The sequence below is a fragment of the Narcine bancroftii genome, chromosome 7, assembly GCF_036971445.1.
Source record: "Narcine bancroftii isolate sNarBan1 chromosome 7, sNarBan1.hap1, whole genome shotgun sequence".
NCBI lineage: Eukaryota > Metazoa > Chordata > Chondrichthyes > Torpediniformes > Narcinidae > Narcine > Narcine bancroftii.
In genome coordinates, this window is record NC_091475.1 from 162,095,675 (window position 1) to 162,109,716 (window position 14,042).

At 42.8% G+C, this 14,042-nt stretch overlaps 1 protein-coding gene across 4 annotated transcripts in view; it reads left to right on the forward strand.

The window, feature by feature from the left end:
* The first annotated feature begins 2,613 nt into the window (after positions 1 to 2,613).
* Positions 2,614 to 14,042, forward strand: part of LOC138739298 (mitogen-activated protein kinase kinase kinase kinase 4) — a 307,756-nt gene continuing 296,327 nt past the window's right edge. For 2 of the 4 annotated variants that reach the window (XM_069891073.1, XM_069891075.1), the window contains exons 1-2: positions 2,614 to 3,067; positions 3,383 to 3,448. In XM_069891073.1, the coding sequence (XP_069747174.1) occupies positions 3,011 to 3,067; positions 3,383 to 3,448 (123 nt within the window). In that variant the 5' untranslated portion in view covers positions 2,614 to 3,010. The remainder of the gene's footprint in view (positions 3,068 to 3,382; positions 3,449 to 14,042) is intronic. The other 2 variants (XM_069891074.1, XM_069891078.1) reach the window with 1 other exon arrangement.

The following is a 14,042-nucleotide window of genomic DNA, read 5'->3' on the forward strand; positions in this document are numbered from 1 at the left end:
AGGGATGAAAGGAGGAGGTGTGGCATTGCTAGTCAGGGAAAATATCACAGCTGTGCATAGACAGGACAGCACTTAGAACTCATCTACAGAGGCCATATAGGTGGAGCTGAAGAACAGGAAGGGCATGAGGACGTTAATAGGGCTTTATTACAGACCACCCAATAGTCCAAGAAATTTGGAGCAGCAAATTTGTAGGGAGATAGCAGAGAAACAAAGTTGTGATAGTAGGAGATTTTAACTTTCCACACATAAACTGGAACTTTCATACGGTAAAAGGACTGGATGGATTGGAGTTTGTCAAATGTGGACAAGAGAAGATGCAATACTTGATCTTCTTTTAGGGAACCAGGCAGATCAGGTGGCAGAAGTAGGTGTTGGTGAGCATTTTGGGTCTAGTGACCATAATATAATTAGTTTCAAGTTAATTATGGAGGATAGGTCTGGTCCTTGAGTTGAGGTTCTGAATTGGAGAAAGACCAATTTTGAGGAAATGAAGAAGGATATCGGAAGAGTCAATTGGAATAAATTATTTTCTGACAAGGATCCATTCAGCAGGTGGAAGGCCTTCAAGGATGAAATTTTGAGAGTGCAGGGATTGTATGTTCCTACCAGGAATAAGGGCAAAGTTAACAGACATGGGGAACCTTGGTTTTCAAGGGATATTGGATAAAAGAGGGGCTATATATATGGCATAGACAACAAGGAGGAAATGAGCTACTTGCAGAGTATAGAAAATAGAAGAGAATGCTTAAGAAGGAAATTAGGAAGGTAAAAAGAAGACATGAAGGTGCTTTGGCAGATAAGGGGAAGGAAAATCCAAAGGGTTTTTAAAGTATATTAAAAGTAAAAAGATAGCAAGGGACGAAAATCAAGTGGTCAACTGTGCGTGGAGCCTCGTGAAATGGTGACTGTCTTGAAACCCCTGGGACAATGGACTGCTGAAGTGAGGTGCTGAAGATGTCTGTAAAGACCTCCATCAATTGGTTCGCGCAGTCCTTCAGTACATGACCAACCTGGAATACACCACCTGAGAGGGGTTGTTAACAGCATGAAGAAATCTCAACAAGCCCTAACCAGCCCAAAATGTTGACTGACCATTTTAACCACGAATCATTTCCCGAGTTCCTCCAACTCAAGATTCCTGCATCCTCAGTTTTTGTGTTTCAGTCTCAACGATCACCTCCGTTAGCAACCGCTGTGGACCCATGGGATCAATTCGTAGTTGTTCCATTGTTGGACGTGGACGAGGTGGACCGAAGGGCCTGTTCGATTCTATGATTCGATGTGAAGTTTGCAGTCTGCGTTTTGTATGGTGGTCTTGCAACCTGGTCGAGCTGCCAGAAGAAGGTCGCAACTTGAACCAACGTCTTTATTTACTCCACTGTTACCATCTATTACAAATAGTTCGATCCGGTGAACTGCGTTTCAGGTCCTGAAAGATGAGTTCTTGTCCACATTGCCGCAAGTTCCGCTTCTTTCGCAATACAGATTTTATCTATCACGAAATATTGTGTCATCAATAAATTAAGTATTTTTGATGTCAAACAGCGTTTTAAAAACTTTCCCGGCGGGTATTTACAGAATGTTATCTTCCTTTCGGATTTCATGGAATTATCATCTCTTATTGTACACTCTCGGTAAATTCTTTTGAACACTGATCAACTGTTGGAAATCAACCTCTTTGTAGATGCCTTCGCTTAGGACTCGCTTTCACATCAACGTGCCCTTTTTTTGGGTCATTTTTGCACGTTGAGATTAAACCTCACGACGAATGACAATGTCATCTTCCAAAGGAGCCGTCTGGCTCATCTTCATGCTCCACCGAATAAATGCACGACTCGACCATGCGCTGTAAATACTGTGAATACGAGTTGCACTTTGAAGCTCCTCGTTGCTCAACTGTGGAAGACAATGCCCGTCGTTGTAAGATGACCCAAATCACTCTTGTCCCAGAATTTCAAACCCTTCTGCTACTCTGATATTGACTTGCAATGGTCAATTTTTGTTTGTTTGTTCGAGTTAACGGATGCTCACTGAAATTTTGCGAATGGACATTGTCTGCAATGCACAAATGTGCTGGGAGAAACTCAGCAAGACCTGCACCGTTGCTCGTCATCTGGCATTCATTGCATTGGGTTTCACGCATCTTCCTAAAGTTTCGCCCCCTTCCCAAACTATGCTTCATTAATATCCTCCCTCCCATGTATCGGCTGACTCAAAGAGCAGTGTTGGGATCACCGCTGTCATAAAATGCCAAACATGGATGCGACTGATAGAGGATGGGGCGCTGATTTGAATTGGCTTCGCTTGGTGGAAAGATCCCCGCAGAGCTTGTCCAGCTCTCACTCAACGTGCAATGAGCAACGCTCGTGTGAAATGTCTGGGAAAGTTGGGCAAACTCTCGTCACCCCCACCCGGCCGTGCAGAGGAAGCCCCTTTTTGTCTGGGGTGGCCCTTTTTCTCTCTCTCTCAGCCCTGTTGCAGGGGTGGGGATCAGCCAGAACGATGTTACCCAGCAGCCAAGGGGTTGCGTGTTTTCCGCTGCTCTTTGACGCGTTGCCCGAGTGTCCCGGCGCGCGGACGAGGCGCGCGCTCTCTCTCTCGCCTCTTTGTTGGAACGCGAGCGGCCGAACCTGGCGGGGGAACGGCAGCGTCAACAGAAAGCGGGGCCGTCGATTTGTCCTGGTGGCCCTTGCGCGCGCTCCTGGGCGGGCCGCACCCTGCCTCGCAGCCGCTCGCTCCCCGCCCCTCGCGCGCTCCTGCGTCCGTTCGCGTGCCTGCGGGGTCGGGGCGGTGCGGAGCGGAGACTCGCTCTCGCCCGAGTCAGTCATTCAGTCGGACGCGGCGAGCGGAGCGGCTTCCTGTGCTTGTGTGGCTCGGGGAGGGAGAGCCGGGAGCCGCAGCTGTTGGCACCTGAACGTGGTGTAAAGGCGAGGGGAGAACTTCCTGCGGCTTGGACGCGTCCCTCAATGCACGAGTCGGAGGAGGAAAGTGCACCCATTGAGCGAAAATGGCGAACGACTCTCCGGCTAAAAGTCTAGTGGAGATAGATCTCTCCTCCTTGCGGGTGAGGATCGGCTTGAAGGAGGACTAGCAAACAGTCGGCTCTCTGGATGGAAACCCCACACGCGTTTATTTAAGCTGTAAACGTTATTGGCACCGAGAAGGGAGGCCCATTGAGTCAAAATTCACCCAGTTGTCAGATGATGTTGCAGTTGGTTCGGCTCGGATGGGGAGAGCAGGGACAGTTCCGAGCTTTCTTTGTTTGTGCATGTATTGGCATGTGCACGGAAACAGGGCGCAACAGCTGCATCATCCGGCTCGATCCGATTTGGGATTTCTCCCAATAATTGCTTCTCAGAAATATCTGTTTTGTTTTTAGGACCCAGCGGGGATTTTTGAATTGGTTGAAGTTGTGGGAAATGGCACATACGGACAAGTGTACAAGGTTTGTGAGTTCCTCTTCCTTTCTTGTCCGTCCACGGTTGTTTAAATAGCAAACATCCCATTCAGATCCTGTCAAATGTGAAACTTGGGCTTGTCTGTCTCAATCTACCTTCACATTGATGTTCACTCTCCTTTGTTTGCTCATTATGCTTTTGATTTGTTCAGGCAGTGATTTAAAGACTGGGAAAGGCATACACGTTGTGAATGAGTAATATCCTTTTTAATTCTATTAGTGTTGAATTTTACATTGCCACAAGCAGTGCCTCGCTTGTGGGATGATACCAGCCAAAGGGGTACCAGATATCGTTGTTTAGTTTTTTTTCCAATCTGCTGGTCAACTTGTTTAAACTCGTGTTGATCAGGATATGCTGGATTGCTAGAAATGAGCAAGTCTTCGTAGCTTGTGCTTGCTTTCACCGAATCCGAAGATGCAGGGAGAATTTGACCGTTTTATTGAAATAACGTTTTCCTAACAGTTTATGGAAAGTTGAGATTTTGGTTCGATGCACAGCTTGATAAACGTCGCAAGCTGTCATTTCTTCAGCAAATGCAAAGTGGGATGAGAGGAAGTCGGGGTTGTTCAGGCCTTTTTGTTTTGAGCTAATGTGCAAACCTCATGCCAAAACTAATGTGAAAAGGTTCATTCAGTTAAAAGGTGGCTTTGTTTTGATTGTTTTGGAACATATTATGAAGTCACAAGGTTATTTGTTCAAAATTTCAGTTGTTTTGCCTGTCCAGGAAACTTTGTGTCCAATTCTATTCAAACTATTTGTGGAATATAGTCCTAATGAATGATAAGTACTGGTTCTCCAAAAGACTTGATGCATTTTGAGTTTTTGTTTTGTTGATGGATTTGCATAGATTGTTGAAATCTCACCCTTTCTTTCCCGAGAATTGGGGTTTTATAGAATACTGTACCCCATTGTTTATTAAAGTGATGGCAATTTTAATTTTGCCATGGTAGACAAAATATTTTTTTGCATCTTTCACTGCTTTGGCATGCACTATGGCCATTATGCACATTAATGTGTATTTTTTTATATAGTTTAGAAACTTTAAATGACATAAGGCCTGTGTGATTTGTAATGCTTGCCATTGTCTGCAATGATGTTTGTGACACACCTAGTCTGCAGAAAGTAAACAAATGGAGCAGCTTGCTTTGGGGAATGATATTGTGAGTCAAGGCAACCTTCTAAATTGTTAATGTGTTTATTTTCATCCCAATTTATTCAATTTCTTGGAAGATCACTTTCGTCAAATTCTTTTAGTTGTGAAGTTTTACATTTAAATAAAAAGTGGTTTATTTTAAAATATTTTATTTTTATTTATTTTAAGCTATTGATTTTTGCTGGTATGTTTTTCCTTGGGTGAAATTAACCAGAGAGCTTTAGGACTTAATTTTATTGAAGAGGGCATTGCAGTGCAATCTGATCATTCTTCACTATAGGCACTTTCAAGCATCTCTAAAAGTGGAAGTTCTTCGCCCTTGCGCCTAAAGACTTACCTCTCTGAATGCGCCATGGTCGGCTCTGAGGTGCTGATTCCAACCCTTCTCGGGGAAGGATAATGGGCAGAGCGCTGTGCTCCACCGCCTGACCTGAATGTACAGCTGCTGCAAGTGGCTGGTTAAGGGTGGGCTGGTGATGATGTCAACCCGTGACCCATCTCCCCACTCACCCCTCTCCCTCCAAGGCAGGAACAGCGGGTGGGAGCCATTAGCAGGGGCCGGCGGGGCAGCGGGAGCTGGTGGGAGCCATCAGGGGGCAGCTGGTGTGTGCTGAGACAGCCACACCAGACCGCTTCAGTCTTTGGGGCCCGCTCTCTGCAACTCAAAACACGGCAGAACAATGACCGTCTTCCCTACCCATGATCCCCCATGCAGTTGGAACTGTTCTTGAAATCACACAGCTGTTCCAGCTGCATGGGGGATTATGCGTAGGAAAGACGGCCATTGCTCTGCCGCGTATTTATGACGGGTGGCGCTACAGCACCAGTCACCCCACCTCTATTGGCTTCGGAGGGTGCTACAAGGTGCCTCTGGATATGAATGGGACACTGATGCAGCCTTTTAGGGCTGCGATTTGAAAGGTAGGTTTTAAGTTTTCGATCCACTCCAGGTGGAGGCCTGACATGAAATGACCTTTCATCTCATCTTTACTTTTTAGGAGGGCTTCTGGTAGGGGGGGGGGGGTGGGGGGGGAAAGGAAGCATCATCAAAATATAGTTGATTTTTCTTCTTCATCTTTTTAGGTGAAGAGTTGATGAACTGGCTGGGGTTGCAGATTCAGGACCCCCATGAGTCATTTGATTTTGTGCCATGCTAACCACTATTATGTGCTTGGTTGGAAATTTTATCTTGAGGAAGATGCAGTACCCTTGGGGAGGGATAATTTAACATCTCTGTGGAAGTTGCTTGGAACTGTGGTCAAGCTGGTTAAATATTCCTTTAGCCTTCTTGCTGTGCAACACACTGAATGAATTGTGTATTTAAAAAAAAATGTCCTTTTGAAATTGGAGCCATAGACATTTTTTGGTCAAACCTTGTTTGCCTTGTGCTGTCATGTTTTACCTTGACAATAATTTTTAATATGGCATTGTTTAGTATCTGCTTGCATGGGTATTGTAAATAACTGATATTTTCTTTTTGAATTGGGTCTTCAGTATCATGGGATCAGTGAATGTTTAATGAATAAACTGAATGCAACTGACTGCAGAGTTGATAATTCTATATTTAGTAGACAAATGCAAAACACTTCATAATTCAAAGTACTCCAAAATTCAGTCCTTAATGAGAAGAAGTACACTTTGATGAGAAAGTTGTGGAATGGATTATTCCTATATTGCATGAGTGCAGTTTTTGTGGTTTGAAGGATATCTTGCCCTCGATCTTTCATTGAACTTCTGTGATGTGCACATTCTCGGTTTACATAACCTACTTATAATTTTTCAGTTGAAATAAAATTGGGTTTCTTTATTGAGTAGCTCTTGAGTGGATAGGGCATTTAAAAACATTTTTGTTAAAGGGTATGATGGATGCTAATTTCAGGTTCTTTTTGCAGTTTGAACTAAATAATTCACATTTAATACATAATTAAATGCTCAATTCCAAAATACAATCAGGGTGAAATTGTATCTCCATTTTACATCTTTTGTTAAAACAGAGTAAGTGGCATATTGGTCTCAAAGGGTTGAGAAGTGTTTGTGTCATCAAAGTTGTGTGCATTTGCACCTCTGCAAGGTGTGGTTTGCATTGCAGCTATCAGTGGTTATAACTTTTAAGTATCAGGGTTAAAGTTGTTGAAGGATTAATATAAAAGTAGGACATGTTCTGACTTGGGTGAAGGACCAAGTGTGTGTACCAAAATTCACTGGTAATGGTGGGAAAGGCAGGTTAACACAAAGAGCTTGTAAAGGGGTATAGATAGATGCACTTAAAATTGTGGATGCTGGAATGTGGAGCAAAAGGATCAAACAGCTGGGGGAAATACAGCAGGCCAAGCAAGTGGGTGGGAGAAGGACAGAATTAAGGATTGCAAGATAGTTAGTATAAAGCAGGGGGTCAGACTAGGGCAGGTTAGGTGGATTTAGGGGTAGAGAATAATGGAGTGATGGAGTCAGGTGGTGGAGGGGTTGAGTTGGGTAACAAGCAAGTGAAAGATGACAGAAGGAAGCAATGAAGGGGGTAAAAAGTCAGATGGAGGAGATAGAGGTAGGAGAATGTGACAATCGAGACAGTTGACGGGGAGATGATAAACAGGAAAATGCGTTACCAGTGCTGATGTCTAATAACTAAGGAAGATGATGATGGAAGCCATTAAGGTAGAGGTAGGCATGGGAGATGAGATCTGATGTGAGTGCTGGATGGAACAAGGAGAAGTTTGGGGAGTTGGGTGTATGGGAAAGGGGACAGTAATGGAAGGATTAGAGATGGTTCGGACATGAGTGATATTGCAAGTGGAGTACAGTACTATGTTCTCTTTTAGCCTCCATTTTTTGGGAAGTTATAAGCGAATATTGGAAGCAATGAAGAAGAGGTGGCTAGTCTTGGTTGATGAAGAGATTGATATATGAAGAGCAGTTGAGCAAGTTTGAGTTGTACATTGGAATTTAGAAGAATTAGAAGTGAACTTATTGAAGTTTATTACACTTGGAGCAGGAATTTATATCTGGGGTAAAATTTTAAGAATAAGGGGTTGAGGAAGAATTTCTTTTTGTTGGCTGTGAATTTGGAATTTTCCTTCCTGAGTGCTGTGGAAGCACAATCATTTATATTCAAGGCTGAGATTGACAGACATTTGAACTGTAAAAGAGTGGAGGGGAATGGGAAGAGAGTGGAAAAGTGATGTTGATGCCAAAATTAGTTTGGCCATGAAGTTGTCTAACAGCGGAGCATGTTTGGGAGGCCAATTGGCCTAATCTTGCTATTGTTATTCACTGAGGTAGTTAAATCTAAGAGCAGTTCTTTATGGCTTAAAGGAGAGGGATAATTTGATCATGTGGAGACAATGGAGCAGAACACTTGACCAAAAAAACCCAAAATTGCAAATGCTAGAAATGTGAAATAAAAATAGTAAATGCTGGGGGAAAGTAGGCAGAATCTGTCTAGAGATAAACCGGTTTAATATTTTGGGTTGATGACATTTCAACTGTACTGGGCAATCAAATGTGTTTTGAATTGCAAAGAAGCAGGAAGGATGGAATGCCTGTGATAAGTTGGAGACCAAGAGAGATGCATACAAGTTTTACTGATATATCTGAAAAGCTTCTTTAGGCTTGTTGATTGCAAATGATGTTTGGAAGAGATGGATAAAGATGAAAATAAATAATATATAATTGTGACAAAACTGCAGGAGCTGGATATCTGAAATAATGCCGGACATGTTGTATTTTGAGAAGGGAAAATAGAATTGGTCAGTCTGATGCAAAGTACAAAATTATTTTCCTGAATTATTCAAGTCAATGTTGAGCCCTGAACACGATAGCATCACACGATGCACCTTCCTCTCCCTCTTTCTTGGTTCACTCTTCTCTAACACACATTCACTCTCTCATGGCACCTTTCCATGTTGGTGCAGGAGATGTCACACTTGTTCTTTTACCTCTTCTCACTATCTAGTTGCCTAAATATGCAATGTTTCTCTTGTACTACTTCTAATCTAGTGCACCACATTAGATGCTAAGAAGACCATGGATGAACCATGAAATTGACTGGCTGATGAATACCAGGTCAAGAGTCATTTAAGTTGGAACACCTGACCTTCTATAAGAAATGCAAGTACAGTACAATCTCTGCAAAGACATCAGGGAAGCCAAGAGGCAGTATTGCACCAAGTTTTGAGTACTAGGAGAACATCATGAACACACAGTGACTATGGCAGAGCAGGCATGGTATCACTGAGAACAAAGCAAGATTGCAACACTCTGATGAGCCAAGTATCTCCATGCTCAGTTCAAGCATGGAGGTGACATTCACATCAACTGCTACAAGCTCACTACTGCTGAAATCAGGTTAACTTATGGGAAATGACTGATCCAGATGAAATCCTGGGAGATTTTCCACTTGTTTTAATAAAGTCACCATCATACTAGTAATGAAGAAAGTTAAATTAGCCTAAATTACTACTGACTGGTGGCTCTGACATCTACAATCATGAAGTGCTTTGATAATCATGACTTACATAAAGTTTGGGAAGTTATAAGCGAATATTGGAAGCAATGAAGAAGAGGTGGCTAGTCAGTCAGCCTTGATTATCTACAATTTGTCTACTGTTCAAGCAGATCTATGTCAGATACCATGTCCCTTGCTCTCCACTCAGCCTTGGAACATCTGGATGCCAAGGATACTGATGTTGGACTACTGTTCATAGGCTCCAGCTCTGCCTTCAAGGCCTTCTGCCTTAGTCTCTAGCTAAACTTCAGATTCCTAAATTATGGGATCTTGGCCTCAGCACTCTCTGATACTACTGGATCCTTGACTTCCTAATCAATACAGATGGTTAACAACATCTCCACGATCACACTCAAACACCAGTGCCCTCGAGAATGTGTACTCAGTGCACTACTATACTCCCTCTACACTCATGACTGTACAGCTAGATACTGTTCCAACTTCATCTTTAGATTCACTGACAACACCATTGTTGGCTGAATATCAAATAAAAATGAGATGGAATACAGGAGGGAGATTGCAAGACTTAGCAGGATTCCAATGAAAGGAGATGGTCATTGACTTCAGGAAAGGGTTCGGAAATCACACCCTGTCCACATGAATGCTGCCTAGTAAAGGCAGTGAAAATACTGAAGAACTGGACACACTCTTCTCCCTCCTCCCGTCGCGATCTGCACAACTTGAATTTTTTTTGCATTATCTGCAACTGAATATTTAATCATCCTTTTAGATTTACTATGTCTGTTTGTCTTGGCAAACTGTTGTATTTGCTGTATCTTGTGTACTTAATTGGCCATAATAATTAAGAATATTGCTGCATCTGCACAGTGAATCTGTGTATATAACAATACACTCTCATCTGATCTCTGTTCAGTGCATTATGTTGACCTTGAACCTCCAATTACCTATTACTTGTGTTATACTCATTCTGACCTCTGTCTTTGGTTTCTTTAATAATTTCAAGTGAAATCTAATGTAAACTTAAGGAACAACATCTCACCTTCTAATTCTGCACAATTTAGTCCTTGGGACTTGGCATTAAGCTCAACAGTTCTGATGAAAAGCCAATAACCTTATTTACTTTTGACTACTGCTGGTTGAGTAAGGTTTTCAAACCTTATTTTGGGGTTCCAAGAATTGCAGTATTTTGTATTCACTGTGTTCCAGTATTTATTTTTCTTCTCTCTGCTTGCCTGTCCATTTCTTTAATCTTCCATGCAAATTTGCTGTAGTTTTGGGTGATGGGATGCGAGGTGAGGTGGAGAAGTATGTGATCATGAGTGGCTCAGATAAGGACAGCTAGCACCTTTCCACAGACAGCTCTGTGACACCAGGTGCATGTGGCAAGGGATTAAGACTAAATGGATCACGTCAACCTTGCAAATTAAGGGCAATGATGCCTTACCTTGGGTCAGACTGAACATCTTCTATACATAATCTGATGAGAAGAACAGGATTACACCAAAGAATGCTCTGTGTCCCCCCTGGTGAATAGTCCCCCTACATGACCGCGGTGAGGAGAACCCTATCTTAGGTGAACCACACAAGATGGCAGGACAAGACAACATTCCTGGTTGGGTACTGAAGGACGGCACAGACCAATTGATGGAGGGCTTCATGGACATATTCAACACCTCACTGCAGGATTCAACACAGCCAGCATCATCCAGGTACCCAGGAGTGTGACAATAACAGGTCTCAATAACTACTGCTCTCTGGCACTGACCTCCACCACCATGAAATGCTTTGAGCATCTGGTCAAGCCCATATCCCAGATAACCTGGACCCATTTTAATATGCCTATAGAAGAAACTGTTCCACAGACTTGTTGCTTCACTCCGTCCTGACCCACCTGGATAACAACGCCTTATATGGAGACTACTATTCATTTAATACAATCATTCCCCAGAGGATGGTGGAGAAGCTGTCCTTGCTGGGACTCGGCACCTCTCTCTGTAATTGGATCCTTGACTTCCTAACAGAAAGACCACAGTCTGCCTGGGTTGGTGGCAGAATGCCGAGCACCGTCATGTTGAGCAGTGGTACACTTCAGGGCTGTTTGTTTTATTGTTGACACTCAATATCTCCTCACTTGTCAGGAACGAGCAACAGGACTGCACTTCCTGAGAAGACTGAACTGGGTAAGGCTACCAACCACCATTATGTTAACCTTCAATAGGAGCTCTATTTAAAGTTTCCAGGCTGGCTGCATCACAGTGTAGTATGCTTGGTGTAGAGTATCAGATCAGAGGTCAATTCACAGGGCCATAAGGTGGCAAAGAGGATCACTGATGTTTCCCACCTCAAATCATTGAGGACCCTTTCCATCCTGCACAGAGCATCTTTTAGCTGTTCCTGTCAGAGAAGAGATACCACTACCAGGCTGAGGAACACCTTCCCATGGGTAGAGAGAATGCTGAATGTCCAAAGGAACTCCTCACGCTAACCATCCACGACTCTTGAATGTACAAGTCAATATTTGTTTGTATAGATATGTCCTGCAGATGTATTGTTTGTCTGTATGTATGTGTATTATGTTTGGTTGTATGTCTGCATGTTTTGCAAAGTGGACCGGAGAGTTGTGTTGTTCTTGTACAATCTGAGGACAATAAACTTGACTTTCACTTTTCCCTGGAGTGACAATGGCAAATGCCTGAGGACATCTATTTAGAGTGAGTGGAGGAAGATTTAGGGGAGACATCAGAGATGGGTTTTCTTGCCTGGGGTGGGGGGGGGGGTGGTTGTGGATGCCTGGAGTGTTGGTGGAGGAGAGTGATACAGTGGGGATATTCAAAAGACTCTTAAATGGGTGCATGGATGTGGGGAAAAATAGAGGGTTGTGTGTGTGAGATGGGGGGGGGGGGGGGATAGATTGTTGTGGAGAAGGTTTGCACAGGTCTGTACAATGTCATGGGCAAAATAGACCTGTACTGTGTTGTAATATTCTGTTCTCAAGAAATTTTCAATTTCTTACTCAGCAGGCTTCACCATCACTTTCATTGTTATATCCAGGGGACTCCAAAGTGGTTGATATCGACTCCTGGGGGGTCATTGGGACAATCCAAGGGATCGATAAATGCCAGGGGTTAAAAGGGGTCGATTGATCTTTTGTGGTCAAAAGCAGGGGTGTATCTGTGGAAAATATTGCCTATAGCAGGGGTTGGCCGTGGTGACCGCCATATTGTATTTGGCTTTGATTTCTTAATAAGTTGAGAGTGGAGGACTGATGGAGCGGAGAAGAATGAGGTATGTGTCCAGAGCCACCTCCAAACACCCCAAAGGGGAGGGGGGTGGTCGAGGGGGGTGACGGATTGAAGATTCTATGAAAAGGTCAATGGTCTAAAACGTTTGGGAACCCTGGTTTGCTCTCTCGCGCTCTCTCTTTCTCTGTAAATTTTATATGTTTGAAATGTAATGTTTTGTAGATTCTTTTAATGCTCATCCTGAAAATTTGGCTTTTTATTTCTCATAATGCTGCATAATTTGAGTTTTTCTCTTTATTTAGTAACAGAATAACTTTGTTATTCAGTTTGCTCAAAGTTGCTTGAAACTTTATTCTTGCTCCTTTTGTTCCATTTGACTTGCCTAATTGGTCATTGGTAGACTGAAAGTACGGATGTGAGATGATTGATGCTAGAGCAAAAAAAACCAATGACCATTGCTGAATGAACTCACCAGGTTTGGCAGTATCCATAGAGGTAAATGGACAATTAACATTTTAGGTCAAAACTCTGCTTCAGCATTGAGAAAGGAGAGGGAGGGCAGGCGTTATTAAAGAGGAGTAGGGGAGGGTGGTCAACAGGGAATTAGACGGACCAAGAAGGGGTAATAAATAATGATTAGATGGAGTCGGGTGGAGTGGTGTTGGGAGCTAGTCAGTGAAAGTAGATACTTGGGGAGGGTGGGAATGAGATCCTGGGGAACCAGGAAGGGGAAGAGGAAGATGAAAGTCATGACAGCTGCTTGGAGGAAAGAGACTGGTGGAACCATGTAAGGAAGGGATAATTGCCTGATGGGAACAGTGGGAGAAGAAATGCTATGGGTGGGTGTGTGGGTAATGGGTAGATGGAAAAAGAACTGGCTGATCAGGTGCTGAACTGAAATCTCACACATCCAGATTTAAACGACAGTAAAATCCTCGTGATTGGGAATTCAATCAACTGCTTTTTTTAAAAAAAATTGTGGAAAATAAATAGGTAAAAAAACACAAAAGTTTAAAATTGGCATCTCCTCGCAGTTAGTTCGCCAATCATACAGTACCCATTCTCGAGCAACCAGAAAATTCACTTATCTAGCATATAACAATCCCCACAGATGCTTGATACTGGATGTTTTTTTAAAACTATATTTCATCAAAATCAGTCAGTTGTAAAAATTAGGCTGTTTAAATGCCAAGAAGATTCACTTTGGTTTTGTAGATTCATAATATGTAACTTTCATAGTTATTATTCTGGAATTTTATGATGCTTTCAGGATTGAATTTCAAAGTGCTTTCCCATTTTCATTGAAAGCGTGTTTGAATTTCCACTTCCAACACTTATTGCTTGCTCATTTTTTTATAATGAGAATGCACATCAGGATGTTGTGTAACTTGTACTAATTTGAGCAAGTAAAGAAATATGGAATCACAGAACTGAAGGTGAAAACAGCATAATTGAACCTTGGGGGAGTAGAGTGTTTTGTCATCACTGGAGTTGGTCTCCAAGATATGGCTGATCTAGAATTTGATACCTCAATGACATTGCTGGAGTTTGTGACTCATTTGACCCAAGAGATTTGATGCAGCTAATTATCCTAAGTTTCACTGGTGAGCTAGGCTTTCTTGTATCCTGTTCATCAGCAATACTGTTTAGAGCCATCTCGGTATTACCACCTATGTTTGGTCATCTGCTTGAATCGTCATCTGAACTTTTGATGTGACGGGCCT